At 38.1% G+C, this 23577-nt stretch overlaps 1 protein-coding gene across 1 annotated transcript in view; it reads right to left on the reverse strand.

The window, feature by feature from the left end:
- The window catches only part of RAD50 (DNA repair-recombination protein (RAD50)), an 80409-nt gene that overhangs the window by 39552 nt on the left and 17280 nt on the right, over positions 1-23577 (reverse strand). The window contains exons 4-8 of the mRNA XM_077394137.1: positions 12889-13064; positions 9337-9451; positions 8316-8544; positions 7669-7847; positions 7235-7405 (exon numbers count right to left, since the gene is read on the reverse strand). Coding sequence (XP_077250252.1) covers positions 7235-7405; positions 7669-7847; positions 8316-8544; positions 9337-9451; positions 12889-13064 — 870 coding nt within the window. The remainder of the gene's footprint in view (positions 1-7234; positions 7406-7668; positions 7848-8315; positions 8545-9336; positions 9452-12888; positions 13065-23577) is intronic.

The following is a 23577-nucleotide window of genomic DNA, read 5'->3' on the forward strand; positions in this document are numbered from 1 at the left end:
TTCGATATTTTATTTGTAGCCTACTTTTTAGGCATCAAATCTCATCCGTTTGGAGTGTTTTTTTGTATTATTAGAAAGGTTTTTCAACTAATTATCTAATGAGCCCAAGATCACATGATTTGGATGTGATTTGAGCAAGTTATGGGTGTTTTTAGGAAGTGGTATAGGTCTATTACGGGATTACTATTTTAGGTAAGTTTTTAACTTTATTTAGTTTACTTTGGATTAGATGAATGGTTGAGATTAGTTGCTTAGGTCTTAAGTTATCTTCTAAAACTTCCTTTCTTATAAATACATCTTATTAAAGCAATGTAAGGGGCTTTGGAATATTGAATAGAATTGACGCTATGCTTGAAGCAAGGAATTTGGGTTTTCTTCTTCTCTCTTCTTCTTGGTGGTTTGGAACCAACCTTCTCATCTTCTCTCTTCTTCTTCTCTACTCACTTTCTCTATCAAATCTACACAACAAGGTTAGTACATCAATCTTTTTAGTTTCTTTGTGTTTTGGACCCTAAAGTTGAAAAAAACCAAAATTCATATATCTTGTTTGTTCTTCAAGATCTCAATCTGAGATTTTGAGGGATTAAATTTGTGATTAAATCTCAACTAAAACACTCAAGATCCCTACCCTAAACTCCTTTTGAGCCTAGTTGAGTTTTCACCCTTTTCAAGCCCTAAAACTAGTTTTTGAGATCCCTAGCCTAAAATTTGGATTGTTTTGAACCTTTACTGCTGTTGATAATTTCTTCTGTTGTTCTTCATTGATTATTAGTATTTTCATGCTTGTTTACATATAATTCATTGGTATATACATTAGCTTTTAGGTCTTTTATTTGGTTGCATGCGTAAAACCTAGTTTAGGACTAATTATGCTGTTAACAAATCATCCTACGAATCTTTATCTTTTGATTGGTTTGCATAAAGTTAATTCCTGTTAATTGTTAGTTTTCTAATTATTAACTGCAATTTACTTCTCATTATTGCTGTTGCCGTAGAAGAATCACGTGTTAATTAGCCCTAGGTAGCTCCCAAAGCCTTTATCCCATTAGGAGTGTAGGATTTTCCCTTGATTAGGTATTGTCCTGCATCATTAACCCTGCGCAGGTTAACCCCCCTGGTGTCATCCGATGGATTCCGAAAATATTTTAACGGTTGCATCCCTGCCCTTTGCTCGAGAATAGAAACTTCCGCTGCCATGTCATCTTCAGCTGCAGGTCGTTCGTGAAGCATTCACTCAACAACATCTACGATCCCCATAACACCATTGACCTTGCCATTCCAAATGGAACACCAGGAAAACGGATCAAAATTCAGATTTGAACCGGCCATAGACGCGCAAGAATCGTCCTCACTACACAGAAACCAGGAACCACACCTCACCAACATGGACTTTCACGATAGAGTGCAGCACTTGCCATACTTGGATCTGTCATTTATGACAAAATTACATAGTTTTCATTCAAGGAACACATTTTCTTGAAGATGTTTTGAACGTTTTCATGCCTCTATTTAGGCGCTCTTTGGAGGTGATAACAATGTCTTCTGAATCAACAAACACTTGCTACTTTGATCTTTGGTAAACAAATGATCTGCTTGACGATTCCCGTATAGAAAATTAAACACAATTCGTAATGACCCGCTCCTAACAAGGGCCTATAAAGATACAAATCCTAATTAAATCTAGGCCGTAGATCTTTCGATCAAAGATTAACGACTAGATCTTCGATTTTGAGTTGTCGGACCGTAAGATATGTAAATTAGATATTGGATCGATCCCTAATATGTAAGATTCTTGTGTATTTCCTATCCCGCACTAGATTAAACGATCTTGAAAATCGACGGTCATAGTGTATTTTCGTCACTTTTAGTATGACCTATTTTTGGGGCATCAAATCTTGTTCGTTCAACATGATTTTGGTCTCGGTAGATCGGTATTTCGAATACCTATCCAACGGACCCAAGATTTAGCTATTCGAACTGATTTGAGCAAGTTATGACCCTTTTTCTATTAGGCTTAGGCATAGTTACGAGTTTTGTCTTATTAGGCAACTTTTAGGTTATTTTATTTAAAAATAAATAAAATGTAAAAGTAACCTAATATAACCTAAATACTAATAATATGTTAGAATAAGCTAGGAAACCCAATATTGATATTTCCACCCTTCTTAAATTAGTATTTATAATTAGGAATCTAATAATTAGAATCCTTCTTGAAATAAAACTCTATACTAAATTTATAAATAAACCCATCTAGGATTATTTTTAATCACCTAAAAATTTAAGGAAAAAGAAAGAAGGGGTGAGAAGAAAGGAGAGGAAGAAGAAAAGCTACGATTGGTTTTTCATCTTCGAGTAAATGCCCGAAAACCTATTTTTGGTACTTTTAGGTGTAAAATTGATGTGTTTTTGCTTTTAGTGTTTTTGGTTGTTCAAATTAGGATTTTAAATGTATTTCACATGGATCTTGATTTCTTTTGAATCAAGAAAAGAGTTTTTGATTTTCTTTTTAGGGTTTTTGATGTAGAAATCTAATTTTCTTATGTGAAACTACTTCTAAATCTATTTTAAAGTGTTAGAGGGTTTGTTTATATATGTTTTAACCCACGCGTATGATTTAAAGAAAGTTTTATCACCTCTCTTTACATGCTAATTTTAAAGAGTTTTGTACCATAAAAATTGTTGATTTTTACAGTTTTATGTCCCTAATTAGTTGCTGATTTTGGCAGTTTTACACCCTAATTAGTTGTTGATTTTCACTATTTTATATCCCTAAATCAGTGCTGATTTTGAGTATTTAAGCACATATATAGGTGCTGAATTTTCAGTCTTTAGGGCATAATAAGTGCAAGTTTCCATAGTTTTTAGTGCATGATTAAGTGCAGATTTTCGTAGTTTTATTTCGTGATTAGTTGCAAATTTTTATAGTTATTAGGGCTGATTTAGTTGAAGATTTTCAGAGTATTTTGATGAAAATATATATATTTTAGGGTATGGAAAATATAATTTTTGCGACCACAAAGAGAGTAATTGAACAAACAAATAAAAATACATATCATAAAACAATAATAGGCATATGTTAAACAACTTTAACATAAGACCGAAAGAAGAAATTGACACCAAGCTAATTATTAAATTTGGACCTCAGGATCCTCATCTTCAGATCAGTGTCTCAGGACTCCGTGCGATCACCTAGACTTCAATATCAAGGCAAGTGATGACTGACTTTTATAATATTAGTTACAATTATGATTTATGTGACTATATTTCTGTTTCCTATGATTATTCGCAATCTTTTTGCACCTATATCATTGAATTAACTGATTATCCCCGTAGAATTTCCTATAGTAGGACTTCTTATTTTTAGGCCATAATCTATATACACGATGTTTTCTTATTATTAATATTACGCCACGTGCTATAGTACGAGAAGGCCATAGAGCTACGTGTAGCCACTTACTGACGGGTTTGGGATGATTTACAATGTGTATATACTTATGAGGAGATAGATATGACCCATATACCTCGTCGAGATAACATGATACTTCTCGTAGTTTACCTATCTCTATATGTACTATGTATGATTGCGGCTCTCTTGTATGATTTCTTGATTTGCCATCGTTAGTATATTCCCTTGACGTTCTCACATGCTTATTGATATTCTTTATCCTTAGCAATAAATCTTATAATTCTTATTGTTTTTCCTTAGCACATGTGAATGCCATGAGAAACACCTTTATAATGCAGATTTTCATTCTTGTCACTTTTATTATCCAAGCCAGTCACATGAGCTTGCTGTTTGATTTAGATTATTTTTCAGACTTTGTAGGTGAGGAAAGTGAAGGAGCATTTGCCAATGAACAGGTCTAGGTGGCACTTAGGATGGGAGAGAGCACTCATAGGATTTCTTTTGGGGTTGAGATAAATCATGCAATAGACATTCAACTAATGAAATAGAATTGTTTACTTGTTTCCCTTTTTGGGGTTGCAATTCGGATTTTGGGATTTTGGAAAAAAATTATGTCTAAGATTTTGCCCCAAATCCGGGTCGTTGCACAATTTACCATGAAACTTGGGTATCTGTACCTCTATTCCAAAGACCCAATTTTGTATTGCAGTCGAAAAAGTTAATCATCATAATTTCATCATTGATCTTGACCATCATGATCTTGACCCTAACCTTCACATGTTGAAGCTTTACGTCGATGAAAAGTGTTGTGTTGGTGCGTCCTCCATTCACCTCCCTATCGACATCATCTCCATTCTCCAATTTCCCTCCACACAGTTAATCCACAACTAACACGAGTCAATTTAGTCTTTGCAATAGCCTCAGGAGAATTTGCTCCAATTGATCGAGCCTTTCATGTGAATCAATAGCCTCCCTTCAGAGCCACTGTGAATTTTCAATCAATTTTCGGAATCAAACTTATTGTGGCAAATTAATCTCTTAAAAAAGTTAACTCCATATAGACACACACACACACACACATAAATATGCACACCTAGAAAACCTTAAACCCCTAAGTTAATTCAAACAATTGGTATATGATCAATTTTAGCCCTTAGATCAACATAAATAAAGCCACATCTAAGAACAGCCCAGAATAGAAATAGGAAGTGAATTAAATGTTGTGTAAGAAACCCAAAAAACAACTAAACCTACAAAACTTCAAAAATTAGACACTTTACTTGATGAACTCAATTAAGGACTCTTCCCTATCACAGCTTACTTATCTCTGCCCAAATATACAACTTTCGTGGCTTGAAAAGTTTTCAAATTAGAAAGGCTGCCAATTTTTGTAATGACCGAAACTGTGGGACCCATTATTGATGATAGCATGACGTTTTGGTTCCCTTCTCAGCTACTTTTGGATCTTGGTTGACACTCTTCTCTTGAATCATCGTTGCTGAATTATGGGCTTGTTCATGAACTTTGGTTGCATCGACAACGTGCCTACTAAAAGTGAAGAAGAAAAATTCATCCACACAATGGATTGGTTAACAAGTTGCGAAAACATGTCAAGGAAAAAAGAAGAAATTTGAACCACTTAACGCCAGAAGTTCAAAGTTCAAACACTGTTGCATGATTATAAAGACTTCATTCCAGAAGAACTTCTAGCGGTGTTGCCTCCCATGCATGACATTGGCATCACATTCATTTGGTGCCCAATGCAAAACTTCCTAACCATCCCCATTATCAGATGAGAATGTTCTTTGACTACAACTTTCATCAAAAGGTTTCGCCAATACAAAAATGCTCCACAATTGAATATTTTCTACTATAACTCAAAGGAGCACACCACAAAGAAGAGTTTAGGTGGGTTTTGAGTTGGCTCGATTAGGAAAAGTACGAATATTGCACTCGTATTTCTGCTTTCTTAATTGAGTTTAGGAGTAATGAAGATAACTTGAGGATGAGTGCCCAACTGATCCTTCAAGAAGGAACGGTCTGGACGGCTTTCACTATTTTTAATCATAGGGAACTCTGGTAAATTCTAAGATGAGTTTAGGTAGAATTAGGGTGGGGTCATTTTGGAAAAGTAAGAACAATGCTCTCTTTTTTTACGCCTACTTATAAAAGTTCTAGGAGTCATCATTACATCTTTGTTCGCTGAAATTTGGTTGGTGGCATATGCTCTGCAGAGATTTTTAGTGAGTTCAATTAGGTTGCTTCCGATGGGTTGTCTATTGTTGCCCCTTGCATGTTTGAATTGTTGTTAACGAAATAGATTAAAGTTTCTGTTGTTGATGACGTATTTTTCCTGAATCAACACTCCAATTTGCTCACTCTAACATGCATGCAACCTACAGACAGCCTAAGATACCATCAGCAAGATATGCAAACAGCCTTCCCACCAAACATCCAAAATGCCCTATGACATTTTCCCAAAAAAGGAATAAGCATGAGCATATATTCATTGGCTAACTGTTACAATTTACATGCAGGTTTTTTCTCTGCAATTGGAAAATGTTTCTATCTTAGAAAGGAATTATATGATAATAATACTCCAAAAGGATGCATCCCGATATCCAAACACGGAAAGTTTTCCAATTGAATATATTTGCATGCATGCCATGATTAGACTAACATAGCAAATCCAATTTGTTCCTAGCCTTGAATATCATACTAGCCTTGGAACAATTAATCCAAGGGAATTTTAACATGTGTTCCTGACCTTCACTTTGACTGAGACTGCAACCCAAAATGAGCATTCGTCACCCTCGCATTGGAAGGCATTCAAGATGAATGTTAGCTAATCAAGGGACTAAATAGATTAAACTGTCAATTGGGATCAAATCCCAGTTGGGTGTTCCGTTTTTTCCCTTTCAAGATCGCAAGCTAAAAACGCATCCGGACAAGGTACAGATCCACCTATAGGTTGAAGGATGGCACCATAATGCGGATGTGCAAAGGTCGATCACAAAAATCTCATGCAAAACATATTTTCCCTTATATGCACAAGTACTTTATCCCAGAACGTGTCGTGTGTGGTTACATAACATGATCAGGTTTTGCAAGTGAGGCTCACACAAGCATAGACATGAATGCATGCCATCCAATTTTGGCCTTCCCATCAATTGGGAACCTATCCCTATTCCATGCCTAACCGAATAGGTATATTATGCAACTAATTCCCTATTAAAGGTCCATGGGCACATAACCTCTCACAATTAACAGTGTCACATTGGCACCTACACTTCCCAAAGGGAATATCGACTCACTCAGATGAGAACGTTTTGCACATTGCACAGAGAAAGACATCCGTAATGAGGAAATAGCTTACAACATATTTCCTAAGTTCCAAGTTAAAATATGGTTAAAAGGTCAGCTAAAGATAATATTACACATACAGCTCAAAACAATACTTTGAATTCCATGAAGGCAATTAGCAATAAAACTTGAAGAAAAAGCAGCCACTCACTTTCACATACAGCTCAAAACAATACATTGAATTCCACGAAGGCAATTAGCAGTAAAACTTGAAGAAAAAGCAGCCACTCACTTTCACCTGAGGCCTATTTTAAATCTATAGTGATCCTTACTGAAGTAATGTCAAAATTAGTTCAAACACTGCTCAAAGAGCAAGAAAAAAAAATCTTCACTAATATGTAAGACAAAGTAAATGGCGCAACAGAGAATTTAATTCACAAAATTTACAAGCTCAATCATTGGCAAGGAAACTATAAATAATTACATGAAAAATAAGTAGAAAACTAAGAAAAAGAGTGCAATCACCTTTTTATCCTGCAAATTTGTCTCAAGATCCATCAACCTTGCTCTTACTCTGTTAGTGAGGCTAGAAGCCACTTCATTGCTGAAAGGGGTATTTGGAAGAGACCCCAAATTATGCTTTGCAAAAAGCCTTTGGATTGTTGAATCCCGCTCATCCCTCACAGACATATGAGCCTGAAAGGAAATTATCGAAGTGTAAGCATCTCTATGCTAACTAAAATGATAAACTGAAGGGTGCCCTTGCAGAAATGGGGTAAAAGGGCGCCTCCAATGGCTGCAAGGGGTGGTTATGCATTTAATGTACTTTGACCATTATAAATGCACATCTGCTCCTTGCAACCAATGGGGGCACCCTTTCACCCCATTTCTACAAGAACGCCTTCAGTTTAGAATACATCCTACAACAATAATGCCTGCATCAACTTGTTAAAGATTACATCAGCTTCAGCCTGAAGCTTGCCGATCTCCCGGGTAGATTCGTTAATTGTCTTCGTAAGAGATGAACTCTTTGTCTCTGTGTCATTCATCTCCCTCTCCAACTTCCTAATTTTAGTTTCTAGTAGTGCAATCCTTTCTTCAAATTTGGTTTGCCATTCCTTCAGCTCTTCATCAGTGTCTGGACGAAAAAGGGATAAAGTTAGCAATTAAAGAAGCTAGATAAGATGAGATATTATATGATGCGTGGCCGTATATACCCTTAATTTTCAAAAAGTAAGGTATGCCCCACACCATAGGATGATCCAAACTGTCCATTTGTTGGGCCACAACGTAAATAGGTTGTGCACTTGTGCCCCAAAAATCATTTTGATAGGATAATCCTAACCCTACGATCTATAAAGTTTTCATAGTGTGCAGTCCTTCTATAGATCGGACGGTTTGGATCATCCTATGGTGTGGGCCGTACCGTACTTTTTAAAAAATATGGGCTAATATGGCCACACACAATAAAAAATCTCAGATAAGATATCCAAGTTGATGCAGATGTATGCATTCGTGTAATGATGCATCGGGTGCGGCAATTGGGCCCACAAGTACATGATTGAACATACATTAAAACAAGTCCATCCCAATCCCCTCGACTGACCTCCATTTTCCTCATCAAGAGCAGCACACTGTGTCTGCTGAAGCTTAAATAAGGTGCTTCTTGTGGTACTATTGGTCGATATCTGATCCTGTAGCTTTCGTAAATTCTTTAATGTTGTTTCTGTCTGCAATATCTTATTCTCCACATTCTGAATATCCCTTTCCAGCTCTTGTATTTGAGTTTTCAGAGACGCTGCTTTCTCTTGATCTTGGGAAATACTTTCACGGAGCTGTAACAACAAAAATTCAGGATATTAAAAGGTATTTATTGAAGATAGATTCATCCAGATTAAACTCTGAACATGTCCCACTGTATCTTTGTCACAATAAACCGTGAAGCATAGTCACAAATGTTTACCTCGGGAATTTCTCGGGGTGTGTATATCTTGGGAGATTTTTTAAAAAAAAATTGGTTACTTCTGGGTTTATATAGGGGAAAATTTGGGAAAATAGAATATTTAAAAATATATAAGAATACATGATTTATCAAGTTGGGTTCATATTCCACAAAATCACCAGACAAGGATCACCTCAAAATCTTATTGCCTGAAGTTATCAAGTCAATTTGGTGTGGAACGGATAAAGAGGTCAAGTGTCTTGAAATTCTATCGAGTTGAGTTACCCTATATTCTGTAATTCAGATAGTTCCAACAATAATTTCCGTTATAACTCTAATTAACAACCATAAATTTGAGCATTCAGTTTCATCTGCAGTAAGTGTGTCCTAATGTAGCCATGTTCCCCCAATTCAGAATTTGTTGCTCAGGCATTCATGTTCATACTCCATAGACACCAAAACACACCCATGTCAAGGAAAATAACTTTTTAAGCATAGAGATCTAAAAGAGCCTGTACAAAAGCCAACGCCAATTGAAAGACATTAAAAGTATAGGTTGATTAGCACTATTTTTGTTTGACTCTTAGGAAACAGAGTAAAAGATACCTACGATTCGAAAGAATGAGCAACATAACCACATGAAGTGCAGTGACATGTGAAGTACAATAAGATTTGTTGGGCAGACCTTATATGCTGCATCTTTCAGAGTCTGAAGGTTCTCCAACTTTAGCTTATATGTCTTTATCTCTTGAGCCTGATCCTTGTGAAGCTTCTTTATGACCTCCAAGGCTTTCGTATATCTGATTGAGGAAAATAACTCAGAATAAGAATTAATGAAAACTTATGATGGAGGTTGTCTAAGCGCTACTTTCAGAACAAATAATCACACTAAGCATTAAATGGCTAAATGCAACCCAAGGGGATGGAAATTTAATAAGGGCATGAAACTTTTAGAGTAATGATGCTGAAAATCCCATTTAAAGCTACAAACACCTATATGCAGCCTTATACTTTTTTTGGAATGGTACAGCCTTATACTAAATTCTGTACTTTTTCAGAAAAGATGACTCCTTATCAAAGACAAGAACAGATATATAGTGCAGAAGGGGGATAGATTGCCCCTCTAAACCAGAGGACTGTCTACACCATCTCTGGCCAACAAGTCGGCCACTTTGTTGACCTCTCTAAGAACTTGAATAAAATCACAATGAATAATCCTTATTATGTTGGTGTGTTCGTTATAATTAAACCCAGCATCCATGGCCACCTACTATTTCCAGCAACCCAGAAGAACTCGTCATGAGAGTCAGTCACCTTCGATTAGTAAATTTCCTTCAAACCTGCAATGGAAATCATCAACCCTGTTAGTAATGCTCTCTCGCCACCACACAGTTTGGGCCCAATATTCCCACAATTTATCACCATTATCTTCACGAAAAATCCCTCTTATTCCCCCAACTCCAATGTAGCCTTAACACCTCCCTATCCCGGACCTTGACCAACCTAAAAAGATTAGGGAAAGCATGGCACAATGAGACTTCAGTAAACTAAACATCCACCCTAAACCTAATCCCATCTCCCCTTCCTAAATTAAACCTAAGCCCTGGCAAAAATCATTCCTAACCTGATTGACCAACCGCCATGTTCTCGACCCTTTGTAATTACCTAGACAACAACCCCCCTGCCCCAAAAAAAAAAAACAGAAAACAAAAAACAAAATACTTGCTAGCTATGATTCTCCTTCACAAACCCTCCCTCTCCTCTGCAAATCTCCATAGCCACATTCATAACAATGCTTTAGTCCTCATCATCATGTTTCATATCCCCCGCCCTCCTCCCTTCCAAGGTTTTAAATTTCAGTTCCGGTTTCAGCTTCGGCCACCACAGAAACGGAAACATTTTGGTTCCATTTGGATATTACGGTGGTAAAATTACTTGCGCATATAGAAACATAAGCAAATGATAGAATTTTAAGATGAACTTCAAGAAATGCTGGAATACACACAAATACACACATGGAAACCATCACATAAGCAAGACAATCATCTGTCCGGAATAATAAGATTCATTCTAAACACAAGAAGTGTACGACCAAATAAATGTAGAATAACACAAAATGAATAAAATCACTTCATTCATTAATCTTACCAATAAAGTACAAAAATAAATGCGTGGTAATATGACGTACAGAAGAAATTTACATTTATAAGATATGTTTACATGTGTATTTGATAATGCAAGTAAATGACAATTGATAACTAATAAAAACTTTACATTTATTAAAATGCATTTACATCCTTACGACATGTCCTTTTATATTAACTCTTATGGTTGAGTTTTCTAGAAATCTAGCCCCAGATTATTCTATGTATGCATACCCTAGTGGTGGTTTCGGCGCGACAGAGGCTTACCAGCTTGCACAAAATAGAATGGAGTCAAGCTGATATCACTAATTGGTGTTCTAAGCTGTGGGTCTAAGGCAATTCGTGGCGGCTTCGTATGGAGTCTGCCCCCTTGAAGATTTAGACATTTCTTTCGAGAGACCTTCGACAATTTGAAGGACGACCAGTATATGGACTTGGCATGGGACGCATACTTTGTAGTTTTTTGTATCTTTTTCTTATATTTTATTTTGCTGGGGTTGCACCGCTCCCTTCTTTGCTTGTAAGACATCAACCCTAATTTGTTTTTCTATTAATCGTACCTATTCGGAAAAAAAAAAATGACATTGGAGGGGCAAGACGCAAATTTTTCCTATTATTATAATAAAATTCCTTGGATTTAGATTGTAAGATTTTTTTTCTATTAATTGTACCTATTCGAAAAAAATAAATGACCTTGGTGGGGCAAGACGCAAATTTTTCCAATTATTATACAAAAAATCCTTGGATTTAGATTGTGAGATAAGTTTTTACATTCATAATAGGAAAAAATAACAAAGATTAAATTATTAACTCTTCTTTTAGATCTTCTTTAACTAATATGTGTTGTTATATCCCCTCCCCTAAACCTAAAACTTTAAACAGACTCTTATTCCAATACTATATTCATTGTATCATATTGCTCTCCCTTTCTCGTTGTACATTGGAGCCGGAAGAGAACTATATTAAATTGATGAATGCGTTGTTATTTGATTATCTCATGTTTGTTTTAGATCATAGTTGATTAATTCTAGAATTTATTAGTTTATTAAATGAATACCACATTTATATTGTTACAAAGATAGTAATCAATAATTTTATGTGTATGTACGTGTCACTATTTCTAGATTTTTAGATGTTGCCATGTCAGACAACTCATATATGTGTCGAAACTCACAAATCTCTATTGACAAATCATGATTATATATACTTTCTATTTTAGCCGTGTCCCCGTTTCTAAATTTTTGGGGTTTACCATGTCCGTCACTCCATGTCAGACAACTCATATATGTGTCGAAACTCACGAATCTCTATTGACAAATCATGATTATATATACTTTCTATTTTAGCCGTGTCCCCGTTTCTAAATTTTTGGGGTTTACCATGTCCGTCACTCCATGTCAATGTCAACACGCGACACTCGTGTCCATGTCCACAAATCATAGCTGATAATTCAGTACATATCACATTTCACATGTAATTTATATAAATATGTATACATATTACATACACCATATTTCACATGCAATTCATATAAATATAATTATGTAACACATTAATATAGTATACCAGCCGACCCCAACTAGTTTGGGACAAAGGCTTAGTTGAGTTGAGCATACTAATATAGTATACCACTAATGCACTTACAACTTTGATTTCGATGTGCATTTCTATTTCGATATCGTTTACGTGGGAATGGAAATAGAAACATTTCAATCATTTTCGTGTCGGTTTCGGTGAAAATTTAAAAACATGCTATTCAATTGAACCTCAATGTACCAATTTTTTTCTTTTTTGAAAAGAAAACTAGCATTTGAGATGTGCTCTCACAGTATGGAACAGCACCAATTTGAGCTCCAGTCACAGCCTCATCATCAGTATACAATAGCACAAAAAATTGGATCGTATATACTGAGTTAAGAATAATAAATTATTAATATTAATTTTCAGCTTCAAAAGCAAAAATGCCATGGACATCGACAGAATTTACCATATGCAGGCATTCGATATCACTTAATCAACTATTTCTAAGCATTAGAATTAAAAGTTTTCATTTAGAAAGAAAATTCACGTGCAGCAAGGATATTCACATATACCGAGTAGCAGAGAAGATATCATCGAACTTCTTTTTTAATGTTGAAGGATCTTGCAATGGCCAATTGGCGTCATCTTGGTGGACAAATATAACATTTTCCAAAATAGCCTTTGAGACACCCATTAAAGCAGGAATTTCCCTGTCCATGTCAGCACATCGGTAGCTGAGGCAAACTTTCTGCATTTTTGTAAAAAGCCAACAAAGAAAACTAAATTGAAGTGAGTGAGAAATTTATCTCTTAAAAGTATATTGTAAACGTAATGCATCACTCAACCTAGGCGTTCATATCCTGCTGTCATCATGGACAGTAGAAATTGGAAAGACAAAAGGTGCATTCATTCAATTGAGAAAATAAATTAGTACGAATATATGAATTATTACACCAGACATACACTTCCGGTTTTTTCAAGTAACATGAAAAGAATATATTTTAATTAATTTAGTCAGTACAAATTAGTCATAGATGATAAAAAGGCAATGTTTATTCGAAATTGTGAAAAAAGGGTAGTAATTTGTAAATTATAAAAAAAGGGTGTGAGGTGAGAGAAAAAATGTATAAAGACCAAAATACCCTTAGTTAAGGTTTTAACCTTTTACACTGTTGATATTACTTTGGTTTTTTACTTTTCACACGGTTTTTTTTTTTACCTTTCTCTTCTCCGACGAGAGCTCTCACCGCCGGTGGAGAAACGACCGTTGTCACCGTCGTACGTCCGCGTGAATCTCGGTGACGCACCACCTACTCGCCGGAAAGCATCCCCTCTCGCCGGAAATCTGCTTCGTCCACTATTCAAAGGTAATTTTGAAACATTTGATGTAGGGTTTTGTTAAATTTGGGTTTTTTTCGTGATGGGTTGGATGTCACGTATCTGAAGCTGTTTTAAGCTATGAAGCACGGGTGCTTCAAAATGGCCCGCGTACCCGTATCGGGTGCGTATCCGACACGGGTGCGCTCGGGTGCGTCCCGGGTGCGTGTCGGGTGCGCACCCGATTCAAAAACCCTTTTTTAAAAAATTTTGACGGTCGGGTGAGTGTCGGGTGCGCACCCCGACGCACCCGACACGTTTTTAAGTGTTTTAAAACAAAAAAAAAAAAAAGAAAAAGAGGAGGGCTGCCAATAACTTTTTTTTTTGGGGGGGGGGGGGGGGGTTTAAATTATAAAAGCCCTTTTTCCATTTTGGTGAATGGTGATGTTATGGTTATTTGATTGCTTTCCTATTTTTAAAATTTTTTTTTAATAAAAATTATTATTATATTCAACGCACCCGAACGCACCCGCACCCAAGTTTTTTGGAAAATCACGTACCCACGTACCCGTGTCGTGTCGCACCCGCACCCGCACCCGTGCTTCATAGGTTTTAAGTACGTCTTTGGTAGTTTGTGAGAGGGATTTGCATGAGTATGTAGTTTTGAAGCCTTTGAAATGCTTTGCAAGGGGTTTCATTTGTATGGAATTTGAAATTTTTGGATTTTAATGGGTTTTGATATAGGTTTATATCAAAGGGTTTCGTTGGGCTTTGATTTTGTGTTTGAAAGGGTTTCGTTGAGGGCTTAAAATGGGAATAATGAGTAGAAAAATCAGAGGAGATCTAAATCCCAAGGGGCATTGCGAATCTTCCGTCATTTTTCCTTCGCTAACGATTTGGGAGTATTTTTGAGAAGCAATTGCATTTTGAATCTGTGTCCTTGTATGTTCCTTCTCTTTTGCTAAATGAACTCAACACTAGTTATCTACAAAGCACCTACATGCAAATACACAGATATGTATGTGTATTAGGAATTTAGGAGTAATATTACAGAAAATGTTGTTTCTTGATATCAATGGGTTCTGGTTTTTCTATTATTTATACCCAGTTGCTATCTGATCTTCTGTAACTTGAGATGGTTTAAGGTTCTCTACAGAAGCACATACATGGAAAAAAAATTTGCTTTTAGAGTTTCATATTGGAAATGTTATTTTTAAAATGTTAAATCATGAAAGCCCAATATTTAATTGTAGGGATTTATAAGTCAATACAACTTTCCCAGACCTACTTACTTTTAGAAGCATTTACGAAAACTTTCTTGAGAGAGATGTGTTCACTTAATATCAGTTCCAAGATTAGCTTACGCTTCAAGTAAATATAAGAAAAAAAGGAATATTTTCCATCTCAAACTTATGACAACCTAGCAAATGGAAACTAAAGTAGACAAGAACCATCTGAAAGTTGTTCTATATTACCCCCTCTCAAACTTGTTCTGTATTACCCCCTTCAATTCCATAAAATGTTTAATCCATGCAATAGTTTCAAAACTCCCCCACATCATCATGGACTCACCCAAGTCAACTCTTTTTAACTTGGCTGTGTTCTTGGCCGAGTCCGCGTTTTGTCCTACAAAGTCCATCAAAGCTCCTCTGATTCTCCTGATTTATGTCGGGGGAGTAAACCGATTACTCAGTCTCATCAACCAAGTACTCAGCCGCATCAACCAAGTCGACTAGGATTCACTTTCGCTGCATTTTCACCCCATCGGCATTTTGAAAAACTGATCCATATTGAGTTACAGAACAACCTGCTAATCATGGAGCAACTTTGCCTGTATTTTTTCCCTTTTAAGATTCCCTCCTGTTCTTCAATTTCTTTTTGTTGGTTAAGGTAATGCTAGCCTCGAACAAACTTGATGATTTGAAGTTCTAATTGGCATTGTGATGAATATTTGTTGTCCCTTTTGTTCTTCAACATCTATAATGAAACTTTCATGTAGTTAATGTATTTTTTTTTAAAAAGGAAAAAATACAGATACACCCCTTGTGGTTTGGCCATTTTCCACTTTAAATCCCGTGGTTTGGAAGTTAGCAATGACACCCCCTCAACTTGATGACATTTTTTAGTAGACCCCCGCTGTTGATGGTCCGTTAGTTTAACCTGACGGAATGAGTAAAACTAAACATGGTTAATATATTGAGGACAGAAATACCCTTATCACTGGTTTGAAGCCATTTGCAGAGGGATTAGGGTTACGCCATTTGCCACCGCCACCGCCACCGCCGTCACCTCCACCACAGACAATGAAACCCCACCCCATGGCTACATTAAACCCACATTTTAAGAAAGAGAACATTGATAAAAACAAAAAAAAGCCCTAAAATATTAGGGTTTTTGTGGAAATCATGATATTTGGACGTGCTCATTAACGGGAAGACCACGAGGCTTCAGTGTACATATGCAAAACTCGCAACTTCGTGTTGGAGGATGCTATGCCGTTAGGCCTACAATTTGCGAATGACTTTATACCCGTGAAGGTCGTAAACTTGGGAACCCACCCTCGGGTGGAAAAGGTGTGGAAGTAAAGTTCGTAGAGTTCCATCAACCTCACGACAATGCCCTTGTACGACTACCAGGTGATACAAGGAATGGAGTTCTCATGTGCAGCAAAGGTAGGTAGTTCCCATACCTCATCTTGTAGTGGTAAGTACCATGGGCGAGTGGTTCTCATACATGTTCCCCATTGTACATACGAAGAATGGCAAGGATGGGAGAGTCTCAACCTTACAATTAGTTGAAGGCCCTATGATGGAAAGAGCAATCTGGGCAAGAAGGAATGGGCGCTTGGAGTGTCCCAGTCGGTCGAAGACTCGATGGGAGGATCGAGTTCCTCATCGGAAGAATTGATGGAGGAATCGTTGAAGGAGGTGGTATGCTGAAGGAAAGAAAAGGACGTCAACGAGATTTGGTAGGGGAGGATTGTCGTGCGATGACAATTGGTCTCCCTTGATATCATTTTATAGGCCTAAACGAGGCTGAACCAAGGTTTTAAACTTCAGTTTTGAATTCGGTTTCAGTTGTGAGAGAAACAGAAATGTTTCGGTTCGAAATTTTGCTGGAAATCCTGTAAAATCATGAAAACCTATGGAAATGCTGGACATGTAAGATGAGATTTAGGAAGTGCTAGAATAAGCACAAATATCTAATCTCTACTATTACGTCATCTTGCTTCCAAGGTCCTGACGATTTACTAGCAGCCCAAGCGATGGCGTTAGAGGAGTCCCCTTCGATGATCAGTGGCTCTAGTCTAGCATTTGAATACCATTTCAGCCCCCATAGTAAGGCACGGGCTTCTCTTGTTTTTCTGTCCTTGTAATCTTTGGAGTTTCAACCATCTTGGTCTTCTTCCTTTTAATGAAAGCTTCAACATTCAAAAAAAAAAGAAGAAATAAGGCATGGGCTTCTACTTCATTTGCATCACATATGCCCAGTGGTACAGAAAAAGATAAGATTTTTAAAGAATTTTTTTTAATGGCATGGGATTGTTTACCCATCGTAGTTACGGAAGATTATCCCAATCCTTACCCAGCCCGGGCTTCCTTTGTAGCTTCTGTGAAAATTGAATTTGATTGATCCAAGGGGTGGGGTGTACCACTTTAGCGAGGTTTTAGGTTTTCCACTCTTCTCCATGATAATCGTTGTCCGACCCCTTAGAATATCACTCACCGTGTTTGTGGCTTTGAGCTTGTTCCCTCTTCCCCATAGTATAACAATCTTGATATGTAGCAGTATTCTTCCTATTTCTCTCTCGCGCTCCTTCACTATTCAGTTGTTCCTTATTTCCAAAGTTGACATATCAAAACAAATGGGACCTTCTTCCATGTGATTCAACCATCTTCGCCGAAAGGGCCTATACTCCAATTAAGAATGACTTTCTTGATTGATCCTTGAGATACCCTAGCTATGCCAAAACTCTTGATAACGTGCATCCACAGTTGATAGGAAAATTGGTAAGTCACCAGGAGATGATCTTAGGATTCTTCGCTTTTGTTGCATGCCACATACCTAGTGGTGTCGTTGGTAACTTCCAAACCACGAGGTTAAAAGTGGGAAATGGCCAAACCACAGGTTTCTGTCTTAACTCCACCAAAAACAAGAAATGTAACACCAAAATAAGAACTCTTTATGCTCTGTATGGTTGGCAGGTTTTTTTTGTTCCTGGGAGTTATGTGGGAGAAAAAAATACCCTGGGAGATAGGTGGGAAAAAAAAAAGTCGTAGAAGTATCCCGGTAAAATAAAAATCCCATGTTTGGTTATGTGGGAGAAAAAAATACCGTGGGAGATATGGTGGGAAAAAAAAAACCTTTGTTTGGTTGCTTGAACTGTTGGGTAGAAAAAAATTCTTCTCAAGCTTATTTTTGGTTCCTGAGTTTATTTTTGTTCCTGGGGTTATCTTGGGACAGGATGACATTTCAATCATTACAAAAGTGGGATTAAAAATTTCACCCCACAAGTAATCATTACAAGAGTGGGATTAAAAAAAACCTAGTGCTAAAAGGCAACCAAACATGGGATGGGGCCAAAATTTAACTTACTCTCCATAACTGACACCACAATCACTCAAAACCAACTCCATTACATAGATGGGAGTGACCCTACGGGAAAATTAACATAAAGGAAAATAACTAAATAACTGGTACAGATTCTGCACGTAACAAGGATCTTCTATTTCGGCATTTTTCAATAGGTTCATCTGGTTTCTCTTTTTGTATATAGTTCGAACCAATTTTAGTTCCAAAGGGTTTCAATAGTTTAATTTTTGGTTTGAAAGGGTTTCAATGGTTTAGGCTCGCATTTATGGTTTCAATGGTTTACCTGGTTTCATTTAGGATTTAAATGGTTGCATATAGGTTTTCAAGGGTTTCATTTGGGGTTTCCATGGTTTTCAATGCTTTTCAATGGTTGCATTGTTTTGAATTTGTTTGAAGGGTTTCAATTAGGGGTTTCAAAGTTAGAACCGTTATTCCATGGAAGTTGCATCCATGAAACCACTTATTCTGCCGAAGTTGGAACCAGTATTCCATGGACCCTGCATCCAGTATTAGTGGTTAAAACTGTGTAATTTGTGGTTCCGTACTTCCTCTATCCAGTTATTGTGGTTTGAACTTTCTAATATGTGGTTCCACTAATCATATTTGTGAACTTTCTAATATGTGGTTCTGTAGTTCCTCTATCCTAACATTGGTTTCAAGTGGTTCGAAGTCTCTAAATAGTGTGTTTGTACAAACTTTCTGAAACATGGTTTTCTTTGAAGTATCTTTAATTTCAACTTTTCAACTATCTTCTCCTTAAAGTATCTTCCCCTCCAAGTTATTCTCCTGCTTTGTGCAGATAAGGACCGAAAGTGGCTCCCCTTTTACTTTGTGAACCCCACTAACCACCTAACCCAAAACCCCTATAGTCATGCAGCGCGCGAAGCAAAGAAAGAAGAATGTGAATGTAGATGCAGGGTCTTCCACCCGCAAACGGCGTGGGAAGGCTATCCGTGAGCCCTCCCCTAGTCCTCCTGCCTCTGATGAGGATATGGGCAATGAGGATGCAGATGTAGAGGTTGGGTCCCTCGGTCGTATACAAAGGAAGGGCATACTCCGAGGTAGGAAAGTCATTTTTAAAGATGTCGAAGTTTATAATGTGAAACCCTTATTTCTGGCCTTTGGATAGGTCAATTTTCTCAAAATTCACTGTGACTCGTACCCGACTCTCGTCAAGCAATTCTATGCCAATTACAGATTCGACAGAGATTTGAAGGTCTTCCAATCCAGAGTAAACAACAAAACCATCCATATGACAGTTCAAAATTTTTGTGAAGTTGTCTCTCTTCCCACCACAGGCGACGAAATCTACTTTTGGCCCGGAACCATGGATGACATTAGTGCCTGTATACATGATCCGGTCACCGCCTATGGGGAGCTTGGTTGCGAAGGCCCACCTACTGACGGGTCAACCAACGTATCCTACAATTCCCTGAGCCCAATGTGCAAAGTCCTACACAAGATTCTGACGAGCAATATCACGCCTCGCGGAGGCAATGCTGACATGGTCCGGCCTTTTGAGGCTTTTCTTATGCACCGACTTCTTCGCGGCACACCCCTTCACCTTGGCTATATCCTCCTTAGGTTCATGGAGGACACGAGGACGAAGGCCTTGGCTAGTCTACCATTCGGGATGCTTCTCACGCATGTCTTCAACCATGAGAAGTTGATACAAGGTGGTGAAGAACGCCTTAGTCCCGCAACTATGTTCAATGCTAAAACTATAAAGGCCATGTGGCTTGATATACAGGGCCCTGCTCCCCCTCCTCGTCAGCCTGCTCAGCGTTTTGCATCACAGGAGTTTGTTGCGCAGGAGCTTCGTGCACATCGTCAGCACCTTGACGGGCAGTTTACCGCGGTTCATCAGCTTTTACAATCCCATCATCAGGACCAATTGGCGACTCAGCAAGCTTTGACTGGGGTACGCACCGAGATCTCCACCCTCCGCCAGGACTTCGGCACAGCGGTCACCTCACTCACGGAGCAGGTTTCTTCACTGACCAACTTGGTCCGCCATCTGTTGCCCCCAGATCATTAGAGTGTTGCTGTGGTTGATTTATGGATAGATGGATGTTATGTTTCTTTTTAAAAAAAATTTCTTTTTTTTTAATGGTTCATGGATGTTATGTTATATACGGGTTTCATATGTTATTATGGATGGATGGATTAAATGTTATTATCGTTATATTTCTGTGTCTTGCTTGCATGGTATGTTTCTGATGGTTCTTATGAATTTGATTCAAGTATCTATATAGCTATGGTTGTTTTAAGTGATTTTTTGTGGTTTAAGTTTGAATGGTTTTGCTTGAGTCTCGTACGGTTTGTTATGGTTGCTATTAGTTGGGGAGCCATATGTTGTTTGAACCGATGTTTGATTGTTTAAATTTGAAGGGATTAGCTACGGTTGTCATATATGGTGTTCATGATCTTTACGTCTGGTTGTTTCCAGTTATTTGGGGAGCCCTGTGTTGTTTAAAGTGATTACATATGGTTTCTCTATCCTTGTTGTTTCAATGGAGTAATACTGTGTTTGAATAGACTAATATTGTATTTCAAGTGATTGTTGGTGGTTTCGACAGATACAGACGAAGTTAACAAAATTGTTGATCTTTCCCATCAATTGTTTCCATTTTCGTGATGGAGAGTAACTGTTATATTTTCCGTCTGCATCTCCTGCTGTTTCTCGCTCAACTGTTTAATAGTGCCATTTTTGCAGGCGAAATATGTCTTATCTAGATGCTGTCCGTCACGCTTTCACGAGTCCCTACAAAATATTCGGTTACGGGATGTGCATAGGGATTTCATAAAGGATACCCCATTTACAGATTTGATTCTGCATGAGGGCCTCGAAGATGTCGAGTTGCGGAAGACGATTTTGACGACAATGGTAAATAAATGGGATCCCAAACGGAAAGCATTTCGTTTGGGCGGCATCGTACTCCATTTCTAGTTAGTGATGTAGCGAAAATATTAGGTTTAAGTATGATTGGGGAAAGGCCGCAATTTGATTGGTCTAGCAGGGATACTGTGGATGGTTGGAGGTTTGGGGCTCCAACCGCCACCTTTGACGAGTTGGTCAAGGTTATTCATGCCGATATAGATTCAGACGAAGAAGACTTCGTGAAGTCGACTGTGAAGCATTTGATATTGTTATTCTGCAGCACTGTCTTGTTTGCGCAGAGGGATCAGGAGGCATGTTCTTGCCTCTTCCCGTATATTGATCTGCAGACTATAGGAAATGTTGCATGGGCTTATCCCGTTCATGAGTTCTTGGTCAGATCATTAGATTCACATGCTGCACTCCGTGTAAAGGGACATATATTGGGTTGCTCTATCATTTTACAGGTTATTTTCCATTCATTGCATATAGTTTTTGTCTTTCTATCTTATGCGGATCTAATCTACTTTGATATCAGGTATGGCTATTTGAGCATACCACGTTATGGGCACCTAATTCTCCTGATGCGTATCCGCGTCTATTTAAGTGGACCGCTAAGATGAATACGAAGAAGATGGAGCATCGACAGTTGATTAACTGTATTATTCATGGGACGGTGAAAGCCGCAGAGGTGAGAGTATAATGCATGGTGGTCGTTGTATGTCTTTCGTGTTATTTTTACAGTCGTATTTGTAATTAGTAATATGGAATGTATTCCAGGTGGTTAGGAGGGTCGAAGCTACGGCAAGGGAAGAATCTCTACTTCGACTCGATGATCAACACGACGATGGTAGTATTCCTTGCGATTCAGTCGGTTCAATTGTGGTCCCAGTGGGGGATTGCATGGGTCAAACTCTGCCTGTACTGAGGGATCCAATGAGGCCAATTGCGACATATCAGAGGAGGGAACGAAGGAGGAGAAGTACGAGAGGAAGAGGGGAACATGGGAAGTCTGAGGTACATGACTCCGTTACAAAGAGGTCATTGGGGGATGGCATGGGTCCAATTGTGCGCGTAGTGGGGGATTCAATGGCGCCAACTGCAGCAGAGCAGGGGATGGAAAGAAGGAGGAGGAGTAGGAGTGGAAGTGGGGCACATGAGAAGTCCGAAGTAGATGAATCTGTTACAAATAGTTCATTGTTGGAGAGGTTAGCCAGAGTTGAACGTGAAATGAGGGAGGTAAAAATTCATTTGTTCGGGAGAGATTCCAGGAAGAGTGAAGGTTTGGACTCAGGGAATAATATCCCAACGAAGATAACGAGAAAGAGGGAACGAGAGGCCGACAATAGGGATGGGGAAGCCGAGATAATGACTGCGAAGGGGGAAGTAGGGGATGGTGTTTTTGTAGATGATATGGAGAAACACATAGTTGATGATAGCGTAGAACATATCTCTATTGATAGCCTAATTACTAGGGATGTCAGGGATGCTGCAGCTAAAATGGTTATCTTGCTTGACAGTCCTGATTTGAACCTCAGTAAGAGTAAGAAATCAAATAAGAAAGAAGATGAAAAAGTTATTGGGAGCATTGAAAAAAATGTGAAGCAACGTCGAAGGAAGTTACAACTTAGTAGAGCAGTCAGTTCACCGTATGTCATAAGCAACCGGAAAAGCATGTATGCTCTTTGCAATATCACCGGGCCTGCAGCGATGAAGGTGGATGCACTGGGGGCGCTAGAACCTAGGTAAATTTTCGTACAACCTACATTGTTTTGGAATTCTAATTTCTTCGATTAATTTCATACATAGGTTGATTCAGTACAATTATATGACCAAAGGTTCATAGAGGTAGGTGACTTTTTTCTCGATTTGCAGTGAGAGAGTCATTCACAGTGATGGGTACCACATGTGTAAAGAAGACTTGCTTATACTAACCGATCGTAGAGGGTGGATATCACCTCCGGTAAGATGTTATATGGTTCAATTAGTAACGTAAAACGTGAATAATGCGTTGGTACACATATCTTCTTAAATTCCTTCTCGTTGACCTATGCTCTGTTCTGTAGATTGTTAATGTATATACGGATTACTTGAACTTGCGGGACGAATGTTTGAGAACAACAGAAAAGGGATCATGCATTTGCCTTCCTACCCATCTACCTGTGAGATTAAATTCACTTATAAGTAATGGTTTTTGTTTTTGAAGCTGCGGGCAATTCTAACATTTCTTTTTCTGGTTGCAGCAACTTATTCTTGACGAAAGATGTGAACGTCCCGATGCATGTTCCAGATTCGTAACTCGTGTAGAGAACACCCCTCTTCAAGAGATATGAAAAGTACTCATTCCAATTAACATTGATATGGTTCATTGGGTACTTCTCGTGTTGGATATGGGGCATCGTACCTTCTTTCTTTACGATTCTCTTTACAGTCGCACGGATTGTAGGAAGGTGCAACCCCTTGTGAGTACTAC

This window comes from Tasmannia lanceolata, unplaced genomic scaffold, assembly GCF_043159265.1.
Source record: "Tasmannia lanceolata isolate RefF3 unplaced genomic scaffold, GAP_Taslan_0.1 ptg000013l, whole genome shotgun sequence".
NCBI lineage: Eukaryota > Viridiplantae > Streptophyta > Magnoliopsida > Canellales > Winteraceae > Tasmannia > Tasmannia lanceolata.